The 18,663-nt window shown below is 39.8% G+C and overlaps 1 protein-coding gene across 2 annotated transcripts in view; it reads left to right on the top strand.

The window, feature by feature from the left end:
- Positions 1-18,663, top strand: part of LOC137623335 (TP53-binding protein 1-like) — a 315,782-nt gene that overhangs the window by 8,138 nt on the left and 288,981 nt on the right. For both annotated transcript variants that reach the window (XM_068354144.1, XM_068354143.1), the window contains exons 2-3: positions 1,247-1,418; positions 11,187-11,450. In XM_068354144.1, the coding sequence (XP_068210245.1) occupies positions 1,247-1,418; positions 11,187-11,450 (436 nt within the window). The remainder of the gene's footprint in view (positions 1-1,246; positions 1,419-11,186; positions 11,451-18,663) is intronic.

The raw sequence follows: 18,663 nt of genomic DNA, 5'->3' as shown, positions 1-18,663 counted from the left end.
TGGCGAGCCAAAAATTAGGTCTTGATAAGGATGTCTAGAATTTGGATTTTTGTGACTATTGTTCCATAATGGATCGATGAGCCTTTCTTTATCATTCAAGCTTCAATGTTTGCTAGAAACGGATCTATCATCCGCATATTGCCATGCCTGGGATCTTCTTCCTTTGTGTTATAACAACCCAAAAATTCTGTCGATGCCTGTAAGGACTGTTGAAATGTTATCAGACAAGGATCCTTTAATAAAGATCTGTGTTCAACAACCATTTTTTCAAAGCACTTACTTAATTTTTGCATATTTTAATGCATTCTTTGAAAATATTAAGCAGTTTCATTAGCTAAATCGGAGTGTTTTGATTGCAAGTGACTTTCAGACCACACAATACCAGAATCTTGAATAAATCCCTATTTCATCATTTCCTTTTCAACTCCTGTTTGATTGTTCTTTCTGATGGTGCCTGATGAGGACTGTGGATACTCTGATTCATAGATAAGGTCATGGTTAAGTGAAGTATAAATATTATCAATATTTATTCTATCTTTGGTTTTACTAAAGAAATACAAAGTATGTTTTTTCTTTTTTTTTTTTTACTAATTATGGGTCTATTATTATTATTATTATTATTATTATTTGATAAGCTACAACCCTAGTTGGAAAAGCAGGATGCTATAAGCCCAGGGGCTTCAACAGGGAAAATAGCTCAGTGAGGAAAGGAAATGAAGAAAAATAAAATATTTTAAGAAGAGCAGCAACATTAAAATAAATATCTCCTATATAAACTATAAAAACTTTAACAAAACAAGAGAAAGAGAATTAAGATAGAATAGTGTGACTGAGTGCACCCTCAAGCAAGAGAACTCTAACCCAAGACAGTGGAAGACCATGGGGGTTTGTATTACTGTTGGAACAAATCACAAATTTTAAAAGTAATTTGTACTTTATCTAACTATGCAAACTTGAGCCCTTTAAGTTTTACTTCGCGCCTCTACCACCCCGCAAGCCCTGGTTGAAGGTCAAAGTGGTTACTTGGTGTACCGTCTGTGGGCTCTGATTCCTTGCCACCCACCAGTAACTACCGACTCCTCATTATTAATTATGATAGCCAAAGTTCCAGCCAAACTTGAAGCATACTTCTACCAAAGGACTCGGTTTTATATAGTTAGGAAAAATACAAATTATTTAAAAACAAATTTTCATATAATTTGATCAAGATGTTTTGTGAAATTCTTAACATTACTTGTTTTCTTAGATGGCTGATGAGTGGGCAATAGCAAGTCTCAGTCAGGTGATAGATGAGGATGATGACGATGATGATGATGTCTTGATACCTCCGACTCCCGGCCAGGAAGACATTGACATAAGTACGCCATCACAGGATAGTGCCTCGTTACTCGGAGCCATGTCAGACTCTCATCCCTCAGGTGAATGGAGTTATTAGCACTGTATTGGTTTTGTTAAGTATAACACTGTAGTTCCACTTCATTCAGGAAATCAGCTAACTGTCTTTCTGTTTTAATGTTTTCAAAAATTTAACATTGTTAAATGTATAAAGTGTACATTAATTATAATTGTTAATTGTTAATTATTTCTACACAAGAATACAAACCCTACATTCTTTACATTGGATGATGATAACGGCGCAAGCTGGCATACAACTATAAAAACTTTTAACAGGTGTCAACAACCGTCTGGTCGGTACTAGTGGTAGCAGGGAGAAGTACCCCCCTGCTCACCCATATCTTCTTTACTTTGATTTAAGCTGTGGTCAAAGACAGATGTCTACCTCCATGTACTGTTTCTCACTAGCTATGATTGCCTTGAAGTTTGTTTGTTCTGGTCATTCCATCTAGTTTGGGACTGTCTCTATGGAATGCATCATTCCTATTTTGGCTATTTCACAGGTTTGGAAACATGACAAATACTGCGTAGAATGGCAATAAATGGAAATAATGACAATAGGCTAAATTTTACTCATGAAAACAATGAAGAATACTAATATGAAATATATAACACATGAAGATGATGATATTTTGTAGAAATGATAGTTGATAATAAAGGAATATAATAAGAAAAAGCAAATTTCCTCGTGTGTCAACAACATGCATAACTGGTAAAACTTTTTGCTTACGGTTTGGGTGGGACTTTTTGGAGTTAGAGGCGGAGAATTGAAGAATGCTTCTTAGTAGTTTCTCTGTGATTTGAACAAGAATGCCAACATAGTAATGTACACTAAAATAGACGTTGCATAATCATGAATAAGTGCTAGAACCGCAAGTGTTATGGTTAGATGTGGGGTGAGATTTGAGGATCCCTACGTCTCGTAAGTTTGGGGTCGGGATTATTTGAGTAATGCCTCAGGTATGGAATGTCACCATTGGCTAGAGAGGGTGGTGTAATGTTATATGGTAACAAAACAGACTAAAGTAGTTCTTACACAATCAGAAATAAAGGCTAGAATCCCAAAGACTTCATTGATTGGCTGAAGAAAGAAAGAGGAGGGGCTGATATTAGTGAAATTTCTTGTGTGAAGTGTGTGGGATACATGACCATGGCCTTTAATCTTTTGTAGGATATACGGGAAATTTTAACCTCCAATCGCTTTACATTTGTAGCTTCTAATGATGATGATGATAATGACGTCATGGTCTGTACCACCAGGCATTTTTTTGACGTGTCACGTCATCGTAGCGAAGGGGTTAAGTAACGACCGTTTGTATTCTTGTAGAATAATACCATTTTCTTTTTCTAGCATCCAACAGAATAAGAAATCACAAATTTTTAAATATTTAACTTAGCCGGTGAATATATAGCTGCAACTCTGTTGCTCGACAGACAAAAAACTGTACAAAAAAAAAACTCGCCAGCGATCGCTATACAGGTTGCGGGTGTGCCCATCAGCGCCAGCTGTCGGCCAGATACCAAGCTCCATGTAAACAAAGACTCAATTTTCTCTCTGTCGACGTGTCGACAAGACGTACTTTACTCGCTGTTGAAACCTGGAGTTTTTCCCATCATCTTTGGTGAAGTACTATATTCTGGTTTGAGCTTTCGCAGTGCAGGTGTTTTTTCTTGAACTCGTTTTGGATAGATTTAATTTTTGGTGACAAAGAGAGCATGGACTTTCTTTGACTCTTAAATGGCCGACCTTTCCCTTAGACGGAAGTGTGTTTAGGCTTTTAGTAATTATCTTATCACGTTATAATTTAATTATAGATTTTCCTCTATATATTTTTTATCTCTCCGCCTTTATTAGGCCTCTTCGATTAACTTTCCATTTATAATAAACATAAAAAATAAATTTTAATGTTTTGTTTATATGCGACCTTTCCTGAGAGTAGGCGGTCCTATCTTGGAAACCGAAGTTAAACAACGTTGAGCCCTTTGCAATCGTAAATAGCTTTTAAAGAGCTAATGATTTAAAACCTTTTAAATGAATATTTTTAATAAATATTTTATGAAAGAATTTCTTTGAATAGTCTTCGTACTATTTTCAAAGATGAACTAACGTTTAGTTTATTTATACTACGCAGTTTGCGCTCTATCGTTACGATAGAGAGAGAGAGTATCACGGTTTCACTTTGCAGAAAGAGTAAATCGATTCTGACGTTTTGTTCATTCTTCTTTCAAAGCTTAAATGTTTTAAATTCTATTTTAAAGGAACTTTTTAATTGAAAAACCTTTCAGTTTTTTCCTTTGGTCAAATAACATGTTTTTTTGACGAAATGTAATTGGGCTCTTCTCTTAGGTGCGAAATCAAGAGAGAAAGACAGAGAGAGAGATAGAGACGGAGGGAGAGAGAGGAGAGAAAACGTTCCGTTCAAGCGGGTAACGTTGTTCTCGAGTTGCTCTCGTCCCTAGTCTCGGTACGGGGAGAAAGGATAAAACGTTTTTAGTTTATTCTCGTCCCCAGGCTATGTGCGGTTAGGGATTGAAAACGTAGTTTTGAAGGAACTAGTGTTTAGTCTCTTCCCCAGCCACTGAATTTTTTATCTTAAAATATGTTTTCTGTTTTTTGCTGGTATTAATGAGCTTGCATTATACGACTGATTTCGCAATTACTACCTTTTGATGAGGGTAGAATTGCGTGCTTCAGGTAGAAATCAGTAAAAGTCTCGATTTCAGTGAAATAAGTGCAAAACAGAAAATCGAAGTGATAAAGTGATATTGCGCTAAGTGTTACAGTGTTGCGTCCAAGGGTTCGTCTGTTCGTGCCTGTCGTTCACCTAGTCCGGGACCTCTTCCAAGCTCCCAAACCCAGGGGAGAAGTAATGTCGAACGACTTATGGGTTCGAGAGGCCTTGATCAACGAACAGACGTTTCCCTCTATGGTATCGGGTGTATCTTACCAAGATCTCCCCTACCATAAGGCGAGAGAGACGTTTTTTCTCCTCGTCATCCGAAGGCTTTTCGCATAAGAAACCGGTAATAAGGTTTCGAAGCCCTTAAGCGAAAGTCAGTCCTTTCAGGACAGGTCCAGCGTCCTGCTTGCAGCCATTAGAACAGCTCTGACCCTATGCAGTCTCGGAAAACTGCTCGCCGCCTAACAAAAGCGTAACACAGACTCCGAGAGTCTTTTTTGTTGGCAAAGTGTTGCGGTCACAGACGTTACCCTCGTCTCTTACCACAACCATTTCCGTTGATCTTTAATGGGTTGTACGGCAAGACATGCAGAATATGCTTGCCTCCCTTATGGAAGACTATTCTGCCGATTAGTCCGTTGAGTCTAGCCGTTTATCTCATCGATATCCTGGCTTTCAGCCAACCTAACGTTCCTTTGTGCTTCCTGTTGACGTTGGCGTAGCTAAGTCACGTCAGTCAGGTTGTTTAGAACCACACTCGATGCGGTCTCGTGTGGATTTTCAGCCACATTTGGACGTTAGGCCTCTTGCTGATGCTCCTGTTGACGTTCAGGACGTTCGCTAACAATCGGAGTTGACTTGTTTTGACACTGTGCGTCAACCTCCGCATTCTAGAGTTGTTTTGACTGCTCAGTCTAGGCAGTCAAAGCAGTCTCGAGTGGACGCTGTGCGTCCTCACGCACCTGTTGTTGTTGACAGTTCAGTTGTTGACAGTTCACAGACTGTCAAGCAGTTACATGACGTTGCGTCCTGGTCCGCTACTAATGCACCAGTGCGTGTGGACTCTGCTTGTAAAGCATTGCCACCACGGTAGGTCTCACCCTTGCTTGAGACTCGGCTTTTATCGGACAAGGTTCCTGTAGATGAGGAAGTTGCTGTTCCCCCTCCTACTGATATTCCCTTGAGGACTCTGTCAGACGGAGAGGAGCCTAAAGCTGCTTAGCCCTCTATGGACTTTAATTAAATCATGATGATTTTTTTAAGGATCTTTGTCCGGATCTTTTTGTAACTGCTGCTCCTCGTTCGCCTAGACGTCAGAGCTTACACTAGGCCTAGCTACTTCGAAGCTGTTGTTTATAAGCTAGTGCTCTCTCGCTCTCCTAGAGAGCTTTACGTTTGCTAGGCGACTGGTTTATCACCAGGAGGAGTTTGGGGGATACAGCCTTTGCCTTCCCTTCTTTTAAACTGGCTTATAGAGCGAGAGTCTGATATGACACGAAAGAAGTTCTCGGCTTGGGAGTTCATGCCTCTGCCCAGATAGACTTCTCAAATCTCGTAGACTCTCCCTGGCGCCTGGCCAGGAGACGCTCCAAGTTTTTTACAGGTCAACTTCACAGCTGTTTTCGAGTCTTTGAAGTTTTGCTGTACAATTATGTCATGCATAAACAAGGCTTTCAGGGATGGAAAGCAGTACCGCCTCAGTCGCTAACCCCGTCTGTTGCCGCACCTGCTCCCGTAGACCCTAAATGGGCTTTGCTGCAAGACATGCAGTCCAAGCTTGCGTCCTTGATAGAGGACTTTAATGCGGAGAAGGTTGCTGCCGAACCTTCTGGCCAACAACCTTCCAACCGGTTGGTTGTGCGTCCTGTTGACGCTGAGGTAACCTTCTCGCGTCTACCAGTGGAGGTGGTTCCTCCACCGATGCGACCCAGTGTGGGTTGCCAGCCGCACGTTGACGTTAAGCGACGCTCGGAGGTGGTTGTTGACGTTCAGGACGTTCAACAACCAGCAGAGGTGACTTGTTGTGACGCGGTGCGTCAACCTCAGCAACCTGGTATGGTGTTGACTGCACAACCCAGACGGTCTAGACAGTCTCGGGTGGACGCTGTGCTTCCTCGCGCACCCATGGTTGTTGACAGTTCACAGACTGTGCAGCAGTTCCATGACGTTGCGTCCGGCTCCGTCACGCATGCACCAGTGCGACCGGACTCAGCGAGCCATACGTTGCCCACTCCGTTGCCGTTTCCTCATCAGTTTTCGGATGAGGAACTATCTGATGAGGACGTTGCTGAACAACAAGACGATCAGCCCCCAGAATAGATCAAGCCCTGCTATCCATCCAGAAGATGCTGAAGAAGGAACGCTGCTCAGTCAGGCTGTGGATGAGTCTGGTGGGGACGCTGTCATCCCTGGAACAGTTTGTATCACTAGGAAGACTACACCTCCGTCCTCTTTAATACCATCTGGCTTTTCACTGGAAAAAGGACAAGACGCTAGAAGCGGTCTCGATCCCGATTTCCGGAAAGATAAAGTCTTGTCTGACTTGGTGGAAGGACAATATCAACCTAAGAGAGGGTCTTCCCCTGGCTGTTCAGACTCCCCACCACGTTCTCTTCTCGGACGCATCGGACTTGGGCTGGGGCGCGACACTGGACGGTCGGGAATGCTCAGGTCTGTGGAACTCGAGTCAGAGGAGCATGCATATCAACTGCAAGGAGCTGTTGGCAGTTCATCTGGCCTTGAAAAGCTTCGAGTATCTCCTTCGAGGCAAAGTGGTGGAAGTAAACTCGGACAACACCACGGCCTTGGCGTACATCTCCAAACAAGGAGGTACCCACTCACTGACGTTGTACGAGATCGCAAGGGACCTGCTCATCTGGTCAAAAGGTCATAGTTACGAGGTTCATCCAAGGCAACTTGAATGTCATAGCAGATTGTCTCAGTCGGAAAGGGCAAGTAATTCCAACAGAATGGACCCTCCACAAGGATGTGTGCAAGAGACTTTGGGCCACTTGGGGCCAACCAACCATAGATCTCTTTGCAACCTCGCTGACCAAGAGGCTTCCAATCTATTGCTCCCCAGTCCCGGACCCAGCAGCAATACATATAGATGCCTTCCTCCTAGATTGGTCACATCTGGATCTCTACGCATTCCCACCGTTCAAGATTGTCAACAAGGTACTGCAGAAGTTCGCCTCTCACGAAGGGACAAGGTTGACGTTAGTTGCTCCCCTCTGGCCCGCGAGAGAATGGTTCACCGAGGTACTTCGATGGCTAGTAGACGTTCCCAGAAGTCTTCCTCTAAGGGTGGACCTTCTACGTCAGCCTCACGTAAAGAAGGTACACCAAAGCCTCCTCGCTCTTCGTCTGACTGCCTTCAGACTATCGAAAGACTCTCGAGAGCTAGAGGCTTTTCGAAGGAGGCAGCCAGTGCGATTGCTAGAGCAAGGAGAGCGTCCACCATTAGAGTTTACCAGTCAAAGTGGGAAGTCTTCCGAGACTGGTGCAAGTCAGTTTCTGTATCCTCGACCAGTACCTCTGTAGCTCAAATAGCTGATTTTCTCTTATACCTGAGAAAAGGACGATCCCTTTCAGCTCCCACTATCAAGGGCTACAGAAGCATGTTGGCATCAGTCTTCCGGCATAGAGGCTTAGATCTTTCCAACAGTAAAGATCTTCAAGACCTCCTTAAGTCTTTTGAGACCACCAAGGAGCGTCGTTTGGCTACCCCTGGATGGAATTTAGACGTGGTGCTAAGATTCCTCATGTCAGACAGGTTTGAGCCGTTACAATCAGCCTCCCTGAAAGATCTCACTCTAAAGACTCTTTTCCTGGTATGCTTAGCCTCGGCTAAAAGAGTCAGTGAGATTCATGCCTTCAGCAAGAACATCGGATTTTCGTCAGAAAAAGCCACCTGTTCGCTGCAACTTGGTTTTCTATCCAAAAATGAGCTGCCTTCTCGGCCTTGGCCTAAATCTTTCGATATTCCCAGCTTATCGGAGATCGTAGGCAATGAACTAGAAAGAGTCTTATGCCCTGTTAGAACTCTTAAGTTCTATTTAAAGCGTACCAAACCTTTACGAGGCCAATCTGAAGCTTTATGGTGTTCAGTTAAGAAACCATCTTTGCCTATGTCAAAGAATGCTTTATCATACTTTATCAGATTGTTAATACGAGAAGCTCATTCACATCTGAGTGAGGAAGACCAAGCTTTGCTTAAGGTGAAGACGCACGAAGTTAGAGCTGTAGCAACTTCCGTGACCTTTAAGCAAAATAGATCTCTGCGAAGTATAATGGACGCAACCTATTGGAGAAGCAAGTCAGTGTTCGCGTCTTTTTATCTAAAGGATGTCCAGTCTCTTTACGAGAACTGCTACACACTGGGACCATTCGTAGCAGCGAGTGCAGTAGTGGGTGAGGGCTCAACCACTACAATTCCCTAATTCCATATCCTTTTAATCTGTCTCTTGAAATGTTTTTAATGTTGTTTTTATGGGTTGTCCGGAAGGCTAAGAAGCCTTTCGCATCCTGGTTGATTTGGCGGGTGGTCAAAGTTATTTCTTGAGAGCGCCCAGATTAGGGGTTTGATGAGGTCCTGTTGTATGGGTTGCAACCCTTGATACTTCAGCTCCTAGAGGTCTATCAGCATCCTAAGAGGATCGCGAGGCTCCGTAAGGAAGACGTACTTATAAGGCAGAGTAATCGTACAAGTCGACTTCCTTACCAGGTACCTATTTATTTTGTTTTTGTTATTTTGATAACTTCTAAAATGAAATAAAAACTCTTAGCTCATAAAATGTAAACATATTTTACTGGTCTCTACCCACCATCCTGGGTGTGAATCAGCTATATATTCACCGGCTAAGTTAAATATTTAAAAATGATATTTTAATTATAAAATAAATTTTTGAATATACTTACCCGGTGAATATATAAATTAAATGACCCTCCCTTCCTCCCCAATAGAGACGCAGTGGGACGAGGAGAAAATTGAGTCTTTGTTTACATGGAGCTTGGTATCTGGCCGACAGCTGGCGCTGATGGGCACACCCGCAACCTGTATAGCGATCGCTGGCGAGTTTTTTTTTTGTACAGTTTTTTGTCTGTCGAGCAACAGAGTTGCAGCTATATATTCACCGGGTAAGTATATTCAAAAATTTATTTTATAATTAAAATATCATTTTAAAAGTAATTTGTATTTTTGCGAAACTAGGCAAATCTGAGACCTTTAACTTGCTTCCCACCATCACCACCTCTGAAAGTCCCAGATGCAATCAAAATGACCTGTTCAGTGCACCGGCAAGGGTGCAGAGCTTCCCCATCACTGGCTGGTAACCACCGACAACTACTGTTACCAAATTAAAAGTCATATGACCGAGTTTCAACTGCGCTAAAATTCATTTCCCGATGAAAGGACCCAGGTTTGTATAGTCATGGAAAATAAAGATTACTTTAGAAATTTGTGATTTTTTATTCCGTTGGATGCCGGGAAAAGAAAATGGTTATATCCCATTGCACTATGGTCATTCGCATAGTGTTTGCAATTCTATACCCTATACAGTATTTTATTGCAAGAAAGAGGCAGAAAAGCAGGTCTTAAGTGTTTGTGCTTTGATTGTGTATGGATTAAGTGCAGATTATTAATATTACTACTAAGCTACAACCCTAGTTGGAAAAGTAAGATGCTGTATGCCTAAGGGCTCCAACAAGGAAAAATAGCCCAGTGAGGAAAGGAAATACATAAAATACAAGAGAAGTAAGGAACAATCAAAATAAGATATTTTTAGAATAGAAACAACATTGAAATAGATCTTTCATAGATAAACTATAAAAAGAGACATGTCCTATTCAACACTAAAACATTCTATGCAAGTTTGAACTTTTGAAGTTCCATCGATTCAACTACCTGATTAGGAAGGTCATTCCCCAACTTGGCCACAGCTGGAATAAAACGTCTAGAATACTGTGTACTGTATTATTGAGTCTTATGATGGAGAAGGTATGACTATTAGAATCAATTGCATACCTACAGTATTATTATGAAGAGGATGGTACTGTATTATCTTGCAAGAAAGAAACAGAAAAGGAGGGTAATTAGTCTTTGTGCTTTGATTGTGTGTGGATTTAGTGCAGATGAGAAAAGTAAAGTGGTATAGCCTATTTGTTCAAGGAGAGAAAATGTGGCAGGAGTATTTAAAAATGTAGTAATGTGTGCGGCTCCCCTTCTATTTGCCACTCTTCCCCCTCGAGGCGAAAACGGTTTTCGGGGTGAAGATTGCTTTGTGTCTTATCAATATATACGTCCCCTGATTTATGCGATATCCGTAAATTTTAAGGATGTTCGTGCCAGGAGTTAGAATTCTGGAGACCTGAAGGTAAATTCTCTGGGAATATCACTGTAGTCAAATATCCTTTTGGAAGATACTTATAGGAACCTTCCATTAGGACGACATGGCTATCTCGCCCAAAAATAGATTTTTTGCTTTGCTCAAAATCCGTTTATAAGTCAATCTCTTGATAAAAACTTTTCTGACTAGAATAAAGATTAAACAACACTAGATAAGCGTGCATATGTTGTTTGGATGGTTCAAAGTAGTCCACTAATTATATTGCAAATAGGAGTCCTCAAATGAAAGAGATTGAGGTGAGGAAGTCCGTAAATACTGTATAATAAACAAGGCTGAAATTGCTCAAATTCTTGATTTGATAGTTGATAGTGATTTCATGTGGTTGGTGTCTGGGTGTTGTCTCATAATCCAGAGAAATGCATAAATTTTGCCATTTACTTTTATCATCCTTGAAAATTCTACCAATGTCTCTTGTGACATATTAGATTATCTTTTCATGTTTTGTTGAGGAAAGTTATCCATTAAAATCTAATAATTGTTGTAATTACCTAGATCATTATGGAGAGTATCGATTATTGCATAGCTGTACTGTATAATAATTTAGCCTGTGCATTTTATCTTTAGTGAAGACAAAATAAGAAATATATTTTACTGAGAGACAAAAATAAAGTCTTATGATTTTTATACAGTACAGGAAAATAACTAGTTATATATTTGCCTTTAAGGATGAATAAACTGTACTATGTATGTTTGTGTTTTTCAGGGAGAAGAAAATTGCACACTTTATCTTTAGGATTACCTGATGACCCAGAGAGTGAAGGTTTACCCTTTCTAGCATTAGAATGGGACCCACAGTTCCCTCCTACACCAGCACCGGAAAATGGTCAGTCCACAGAAAGTTACTTCGCCTCTTCCAAAGGAAAAGACGACACCAACGGCAGTAAAATTCCCCTCACGAATGAAAGTTGTAATGGCCAAAGCAGCGTTTGGGAAGGTTGTTCCACAAGCTGGTTGACTAGAGGTGCAGGTTAGTTTGCAGCTAATTAAGGGATTGTTATTTCAGTGAATCTTCCTGTACTTTATATTTATGCATTTTATGCTTCAAGCATGGTTTTGATGACAAAAGAGATAATCAGAAATGAGAGTTTGTTTCTACAGTCTACACAAATCACAATTACAAACCCTCGTTCTTTAATATGTGTATGCTTTCAGTAAAGCTGGATACAGTCGTTAAAACTTTTAATGAGGAGTGGGTAGTTAACTGAAGGCTGTTTTAATCTTGCAATTTCTTTTGATAAATATGGCAGATAATCATATGCAAAGGATAATTAGAAGGAAGAAAAGGATTTGCAGGCATTTCCTGATAATTGTGCAAACCCTCCATTATCCACTGTCTTGTTTCTGTTGGACATCATTCCTGTTTGCTGTTTATTTCCTTGCTAGCCATGTCATGAAGAAAACATAGTAATCTTAAGGGAGTTGGTAATCCTTAGGCATTGCTGTCCTCCATCAAAGGTGGGTTTTGCCGTCGCTGAGTGGCACCCTTCTTCTTTCCTTCGGTGTCCTCCTGATCCCAAAAAGAATCTAAGGATGTATTACCTGATTATGCTGTCTCCTCATTGAGTTCCTGTCGTCTCTCTCCACGAGAACGCCGTTATCGGCATGTAGAACCTCGTAGAAGTTTAACTTCAAGTTCATCCTCCTCCTCTGCTTCGTATTCATTAGAATACTGCTTTTTATAGAAAATGAACAAGTACGAGACATCATTGAATAGCTAAGGAATACTGACCGACAGGAGTCAGGTAGGGGGAACTCGCGTTGTTTTTCTCCCACGTGGTAGAGACTGAATATGCCAGCTTTACTTGTGATAATTATAGTGATGATAGTTATGACTCAGCAAGATTGACTTAGAAAATAAGAGAGAGAGAGAGAGAGAGAGAGAGAGAGAGAGAGAGAGAGAGAGAGAGAGAGAGAGAGAGAGTGAGTGAGTGAGTGAGTGAGTGCATAAGATTATAAGTCGTTATGTTTTCAAGTATAAATACAATACTAAAATATGAATTCATGCATTATTATTGGATACAGTTAAATGAAACACCAGTTTATTCAAAATCCGGTTTATTTAAAAAATAGCTGTCTAGAGATAGGTAGCCTAGTGGCACGCAGCGCTTGCTATGTAAAGGGGCACTGGCTATTTGAAATCATTGCCTGGCTTGAATTTTATCGTAATTTTTATGAGAATTTTTATATAATAGGTATTGCATTGTTTTTGGCCATCCCAATGCTGTTGCCAACTATTAGAAATCAAATTCTTAATGTTGGGTAAACAATCATCACAAAGAATTTTTTTTTCCCTGGCAGTGAAGCATGAAACCGCAATTAACAAGGACCAACTTTATATATATATATATATATATATATATATATATATATATATATATATATATATATATATATATATATATATATATATATATATATATATATATATATATATATATATATATATATATATATATATATATATATATATATATATATATATATATATATATATATATATATATATATATATATATATATATATATATATATATATATATATATATATATATATATATATATATATATATATATATATATATATATATATATATATATATATATATATATATATATATATATATATATATATATATATATATATATATATATATATATATATATATATATATATATATATATATATATATATATATATATATATATATATATATATATATATATATATATATATATATATATATATATATATATATATATATATATATATATATATATATATATATATATATATATATATATATATATATATATATATATATATATATATATATATATATATATATATATATATATATATATATATATATATATATATATATATATATATATATATATATATATATATATATATATATATATATATATATATATATATATATATATATATATATATATATATATATATATATATATATATATATATATATATATATATATATATATATATATATATATATATATATATATATATATATATATATATATATATATATATATATATATATATATATATATATATATATATATATATATATATATATATATATATATATATATATATATATATATATATATATATATATATATATATATATATATATATATATATATATATATATATATATATATATATATATATATATATATATATTATATATATATATATATATATATATATATATATATATATATATATATATATATATATATATATATATATATATATATATATATATATATATATATATATATATATATATATATATATATATATATATATATATATATATATATATATATATATATATATATATATATATATATATTATATATATATATATATATATATATATATATATATATATATATATATATATATATATATATATATATATATATATATATATATATATATATATATATATATATATATATATATATATATATATATATATATATATATATATATATATATATATATATATATATATATATATATATATATATATATATATATATATATATTTCTGGGCTTGAACCTGTGCCGGCCAGTGAATAAGCTCCTATTAGCACTTATTCTTAGGTAATTTACTGCTAAATATACCAGAGAAAAAATGTAAAGGAGTGCTAGGTTAACTAGCTCGCTCACCTATTGGTGTCGGTATAGAATTGGGCGTATAATCCAGAGGTCCCGCACTATTTAGATTCATCCACGACAAAGACCCCAATAGAGGAGAGCCGTTCAACCTCACTCGGCACCACCAACTCTGCATCCGCTCAGAACCCAACTCCTTTTTAGCACGCCTGTATGGTAACCCGCTTGTTTGTGCTCTCGTGTTTTGCCTTATTTTTCACTGGATTATGGCTTCTTCATCGGTTTCCCAGGAGACACCGTCTAAGTTAAGTACCAAGCTATGTTTTGCTGTGTTTTGAGCAATCTAGATCGTTTAATATTTAAATTATAGGAGTTTATTCTCTTCGATCATATCGGTCTTGCTCGATTCCGCTTACGGTTGGTACTCCTGTTTTGAGAGCTTTTAGTTTCACTCGCGGTGTTACTAAGTGTATTATTTTTATTATTAATTAAATTTTTTATATGTTTTATTGTGGATATTCATTATTTAGCGTTTAGAACCCTTGTGGTTCATATTTAGGGCCGATATCAAGTTACGTATCGTAGATGGCTTGCCGACCTTCGTTACTGGGCGGCAATTTTTATTATATAAGCCATCAGGTTGTTGTCCTTTGGGATTTATTTATTATGTTGCATGCCTTGCCCTAATTTTTTGTGTATATTTATATATTTTTCAACGCTATTACTTTTATAATGAATATTTGTGCTTATTACTCCGTATGATCTGTTTTGGTAGTGTTTGGGAATCGTCAGTTGGTAGCCCTGCTGCTCCTTATCACGTGATCCTCCCCCAAGCTCCCCCTCTCGCTAGGTTGGTGGCTAGGCTTCTCTCCCCCCTCCCCTAGGGGACCGTTGCCTTCCCTCCTTTTAGAGGGGGTAGTTCAGTGTTTATGGACTTTGTCCTCCGGGTGTCCCGGCGGTTTCGTCTCTGTCTAGACGGGTTGGCCACCGGTCAACAGAGTAGGATCCCGGTGCACCCTATTTTATATTCACCTATCACACTTTTATTATGTTATACGAAACCCTCCGGGTTCTGTTGGCGGTTCTTATCTACAGTTCCGCCCCCCTCTTAATTTATAACAGTTCCTATGATTATATATGATTATATATGACAGATCACTATCCCGGAGTTCCTATATGTATTGGTTTATGGATGTACTTTTATTTCCCGGCCCGGGGCTTAACCTCGCTCCGGGAAATCAGACACCATGTGTCTTAATTCTTTGTTGCATCCTTCTTTATGATCCCGGCTCGACCGGAATGGATAGCTATACTCTAGTCTTAAGTTAGACTTATGTTTAGGCCCGGGTCCTCCGGACCCGCCCCTACTTAAGAGTATTACAGTTAAGCTCTAGTCTTAAGTTAGACTTATGTTTAGTCCCGGGTCCTCCGGACCCGCCCCTACTTAAGAGAATTACAGTTTCTCATATACTATTCTTTTTATAGATGGTGCATTGTCAGACAACGGCCTGTGCGGCTGTTCTTCACCAGCCTTGTGGCCATACTGTATGTAGGTCTCACGCCCTCTGCGGAGTTCAGCTGGAGGACATCGTGGTCTGGCACCCTGATAACTGTATGGTCTGTTTTGACCTCATCACCACCCTCGGATCTGATTCGGTGAGTCCCGTTGGCTATGTTGTCTTTCTAATTATTTTACCTTTTTTGGTATACATACACTATTTAGTAAGATTTCTATGGTCTTGAAGGACCGCCGGGAATCTTCCTTTCTGTAATTCCCACTATTATTTCAGGCATCCCCGGAGCAGAAGACTGCGGCTCGGGCCACACTGAAAGTGTGGGTTGGAGGATTTGCCCGAAACGTGAAATCTAAACAGCCTTACGTCCTATCTGAAGACTACTGTGCCATGATCTACCCTAATGCCAAGTCTTCAGCCGCTGTGGCTAGGCATGTTGCGGCACCCATCATTGCCGACATTGATGCCACTATAGCGGGATTCATCGACCAGGAACAAGATCCGTTGGATGCCCCCGGAGATCTGGAAGACAATGTTGCTTCCATGAACTTGGATGTTGAACCTATGTTGTTGGATGATCCGGATGCAGGTAGGGTGGTAAGTGAGGCAGGTGTTACCGGCGCTGAGACTCCTATCCTCAGCCCCGCTCTTTCTTCTTCATCTGATCTCTCTTCTTTCCATGGTTTTTCTGGGGACCGTGATTCGTCTCATCGATCACACCCGGTTCCCCCCAAAGATAAGTCTATATCTAGAACTTTGCCAAAAGCTCGTAAGCCCCACAAGACTTCCCATAGTTCCAAGTCAAATACAAACCCGTCATCTAAGGCTTCCGGCTCCTCCTCTAAGTCTCACGACCCGGAGTACAATCCGCCACTTCTGCTCCTAGCCCGGGCCTTTCCGAATCAGCCATGCTTCGCATTGTGTCGGAGATGCAATCTAAGATTGTGTCGGAAATGCAGGCCAAGATGGACACGATGTTCTCTAACATTGGTCAGAGACTTGGGGCATTAGAGCAGGGTGCTCCGGAGCGAGTTCAAAGCTCTCTCATCCCGGATGCCTCTAAGCTTCCGCCGTTTACCAAGAATAACCCTTGGCGCATGGCTCTTCATTCCCCATTCTCAGACGGGATGTTAACATTGGAAGGTCTTGGTACTCGTCCTCTATAGGATTTTGAATTCTTTCCTCCTGGTCTCGCATTTCCATTTCATGGTTATGCCAGGCTTACCGAGGAAGCTCTGGTTCGGCTGGATAAGGTCCCCAAAGAGACTGTCATTTTCCCAAAAGAACAAGCCCAATCTGTTTGGGCTAGGTTTCTGAATGATATTGGTTGCACCAATACCATGTTGACGCCTCATAAAAGTTCCTTCACAATGTTCTTAATGGACAAGAACACCGTGACTCCATGCGTCAATAAGGTTGCAGAGCTTGCTTTCCAATATGCTCTGGAGGAGAAGCCCTTGCCTCCCATCCGAGAGGTGGATCCGATCTCCCTCCTTCTTCCTTCAGGTAATGAGTGTTGGGACAATGTCCATACCACCTTTACTTCTGGCAAGCTAACCGCGGACTGTGCTTCAGTTATGTTTAGTGAACGGCTTCCCCGTCTCCCGGAATCCCTTATTAAACAGGAGTATGATTCCCGCCTACGTGTTGGTCGAACTTTGAACTTGGCCACGTCTACGGAGTCGATAGCCTTAACTTATGATACTGAGAGTATCTTTAAGTCTCTCAATAAGGCTACTTTGCAGTCGCTATATTTCGATTTATATGACTTTGCTATTGCTAAACGTAGGTGCCGCAAACACGTCCTGGCTGAGGCGACTATCAGGCACGAGCCGAATAAACTTATCCGGTCCTCTTGCTGGGGTTCAAATCTTTTCCCAGAGGATCTTGTGGAGGAAGTCTTGGCAGAGGCTACTAGAGTTAATCAGAGCCTTAAAGCCCGTTAGGGTTTGACTCTTAAGCGGAAATATGATCCCGCAAATTACCAAGCCCGGGGTAGGAAGAAGCTCCGCCCGTATACCTCCACCCAGTTCCGGCAACAGCAGAGTAGTTCGTCCGTTTTCCGTCAGCCTCTTCCTCCATCTCCTGCTGCTCCTGCACAGCCTTCCACCTCTCAGGCTCCTTCATCGGACGACTATGTCACCGTTCTGCTCCCTAAGAGCCAGCTTCCCGGTGCCTCCACCACCTCTCCAGCCTTTAACCAGTCTTATGAGGCTCAAGGCTCTTCCCAGAGTTATAACAGAGGTAGAGGCTACCACCGTGGTTCAAACCAGAACAGAGGTAGAGGTAGATTCTTTCGCAAGGGAAAGAACTTCCGAGGCGGACGTGGAGGCAACTCCTCAAGCCAATACTGAGGTGCAGCGGGTAGGGGGGAGGCTTTATGCCTTCCGCAACAAATGGAGGTTCAGTCCCTGGGCTTTCAGTATCATCTCCAAGGGACTGGGGTGGAGTTGGATTCAAGGACCTCCTCCGAACAGATTTCATCAACATTCCACTCCGGACCTAGTCGAATTTGTCCAGGACCTGTTACAAAAGAACGCCATACAAGAAACGAAACACCTGAAGTTTCAGGGTCGGCTGTTCAGTGTCCCGAAGAAGGATTCGGACAAGAGAAGAGTGATTCTAGACCTATCCCTTCTCAACTTGTCCATTCAATGCGACAAGTTTCGAATGCTTACCGTCTCGCATGTGCGGACCTTACTTCCCCGTGGGGCCGTCACCACCTCTATCGATCTTACAGACGCCTATTATCACGTCCCGATAGCGAGACACATCCGTCCGTATCTAGGCTTCCGCCTAGGGGACAAAAATTACTCCTTCAAGGTGATGCCTTTCGGGCTCAACATCGCCCCAAGGATCTTCACAAAGTTAGCAGAAGTTGCTGTTCAGGAACTCAGAAATCAAGGGATTCAAGTAGTAGCCTATCTGGACGACTGGCTCATTTGGTCAGACACCTCCCAAAATTGCCTAAAAGCCACTCACAGAGTCATCCAATACCTTCAATCTCT

This window comes from Palaemon carinicauda, chromosome 30 (assembly GCF_036898095.1).
Source record: "Palaemon carinicauda isolate YSFRI2023 chromosome 30, ASM3689809v2, whole genome shotgun sequence".
In the NCBI taxonomy this organism is placed as follows: domain Eukaryota; kingdom Metazoa; phylum Arthropoda; class Malacostraca; order Decapoda; family Palaemonidae; genus Palaemon; species Palaemon carinicauda.
This window is presented reverse-complemented; position numbering and strand designations above follow the sequence as displayed.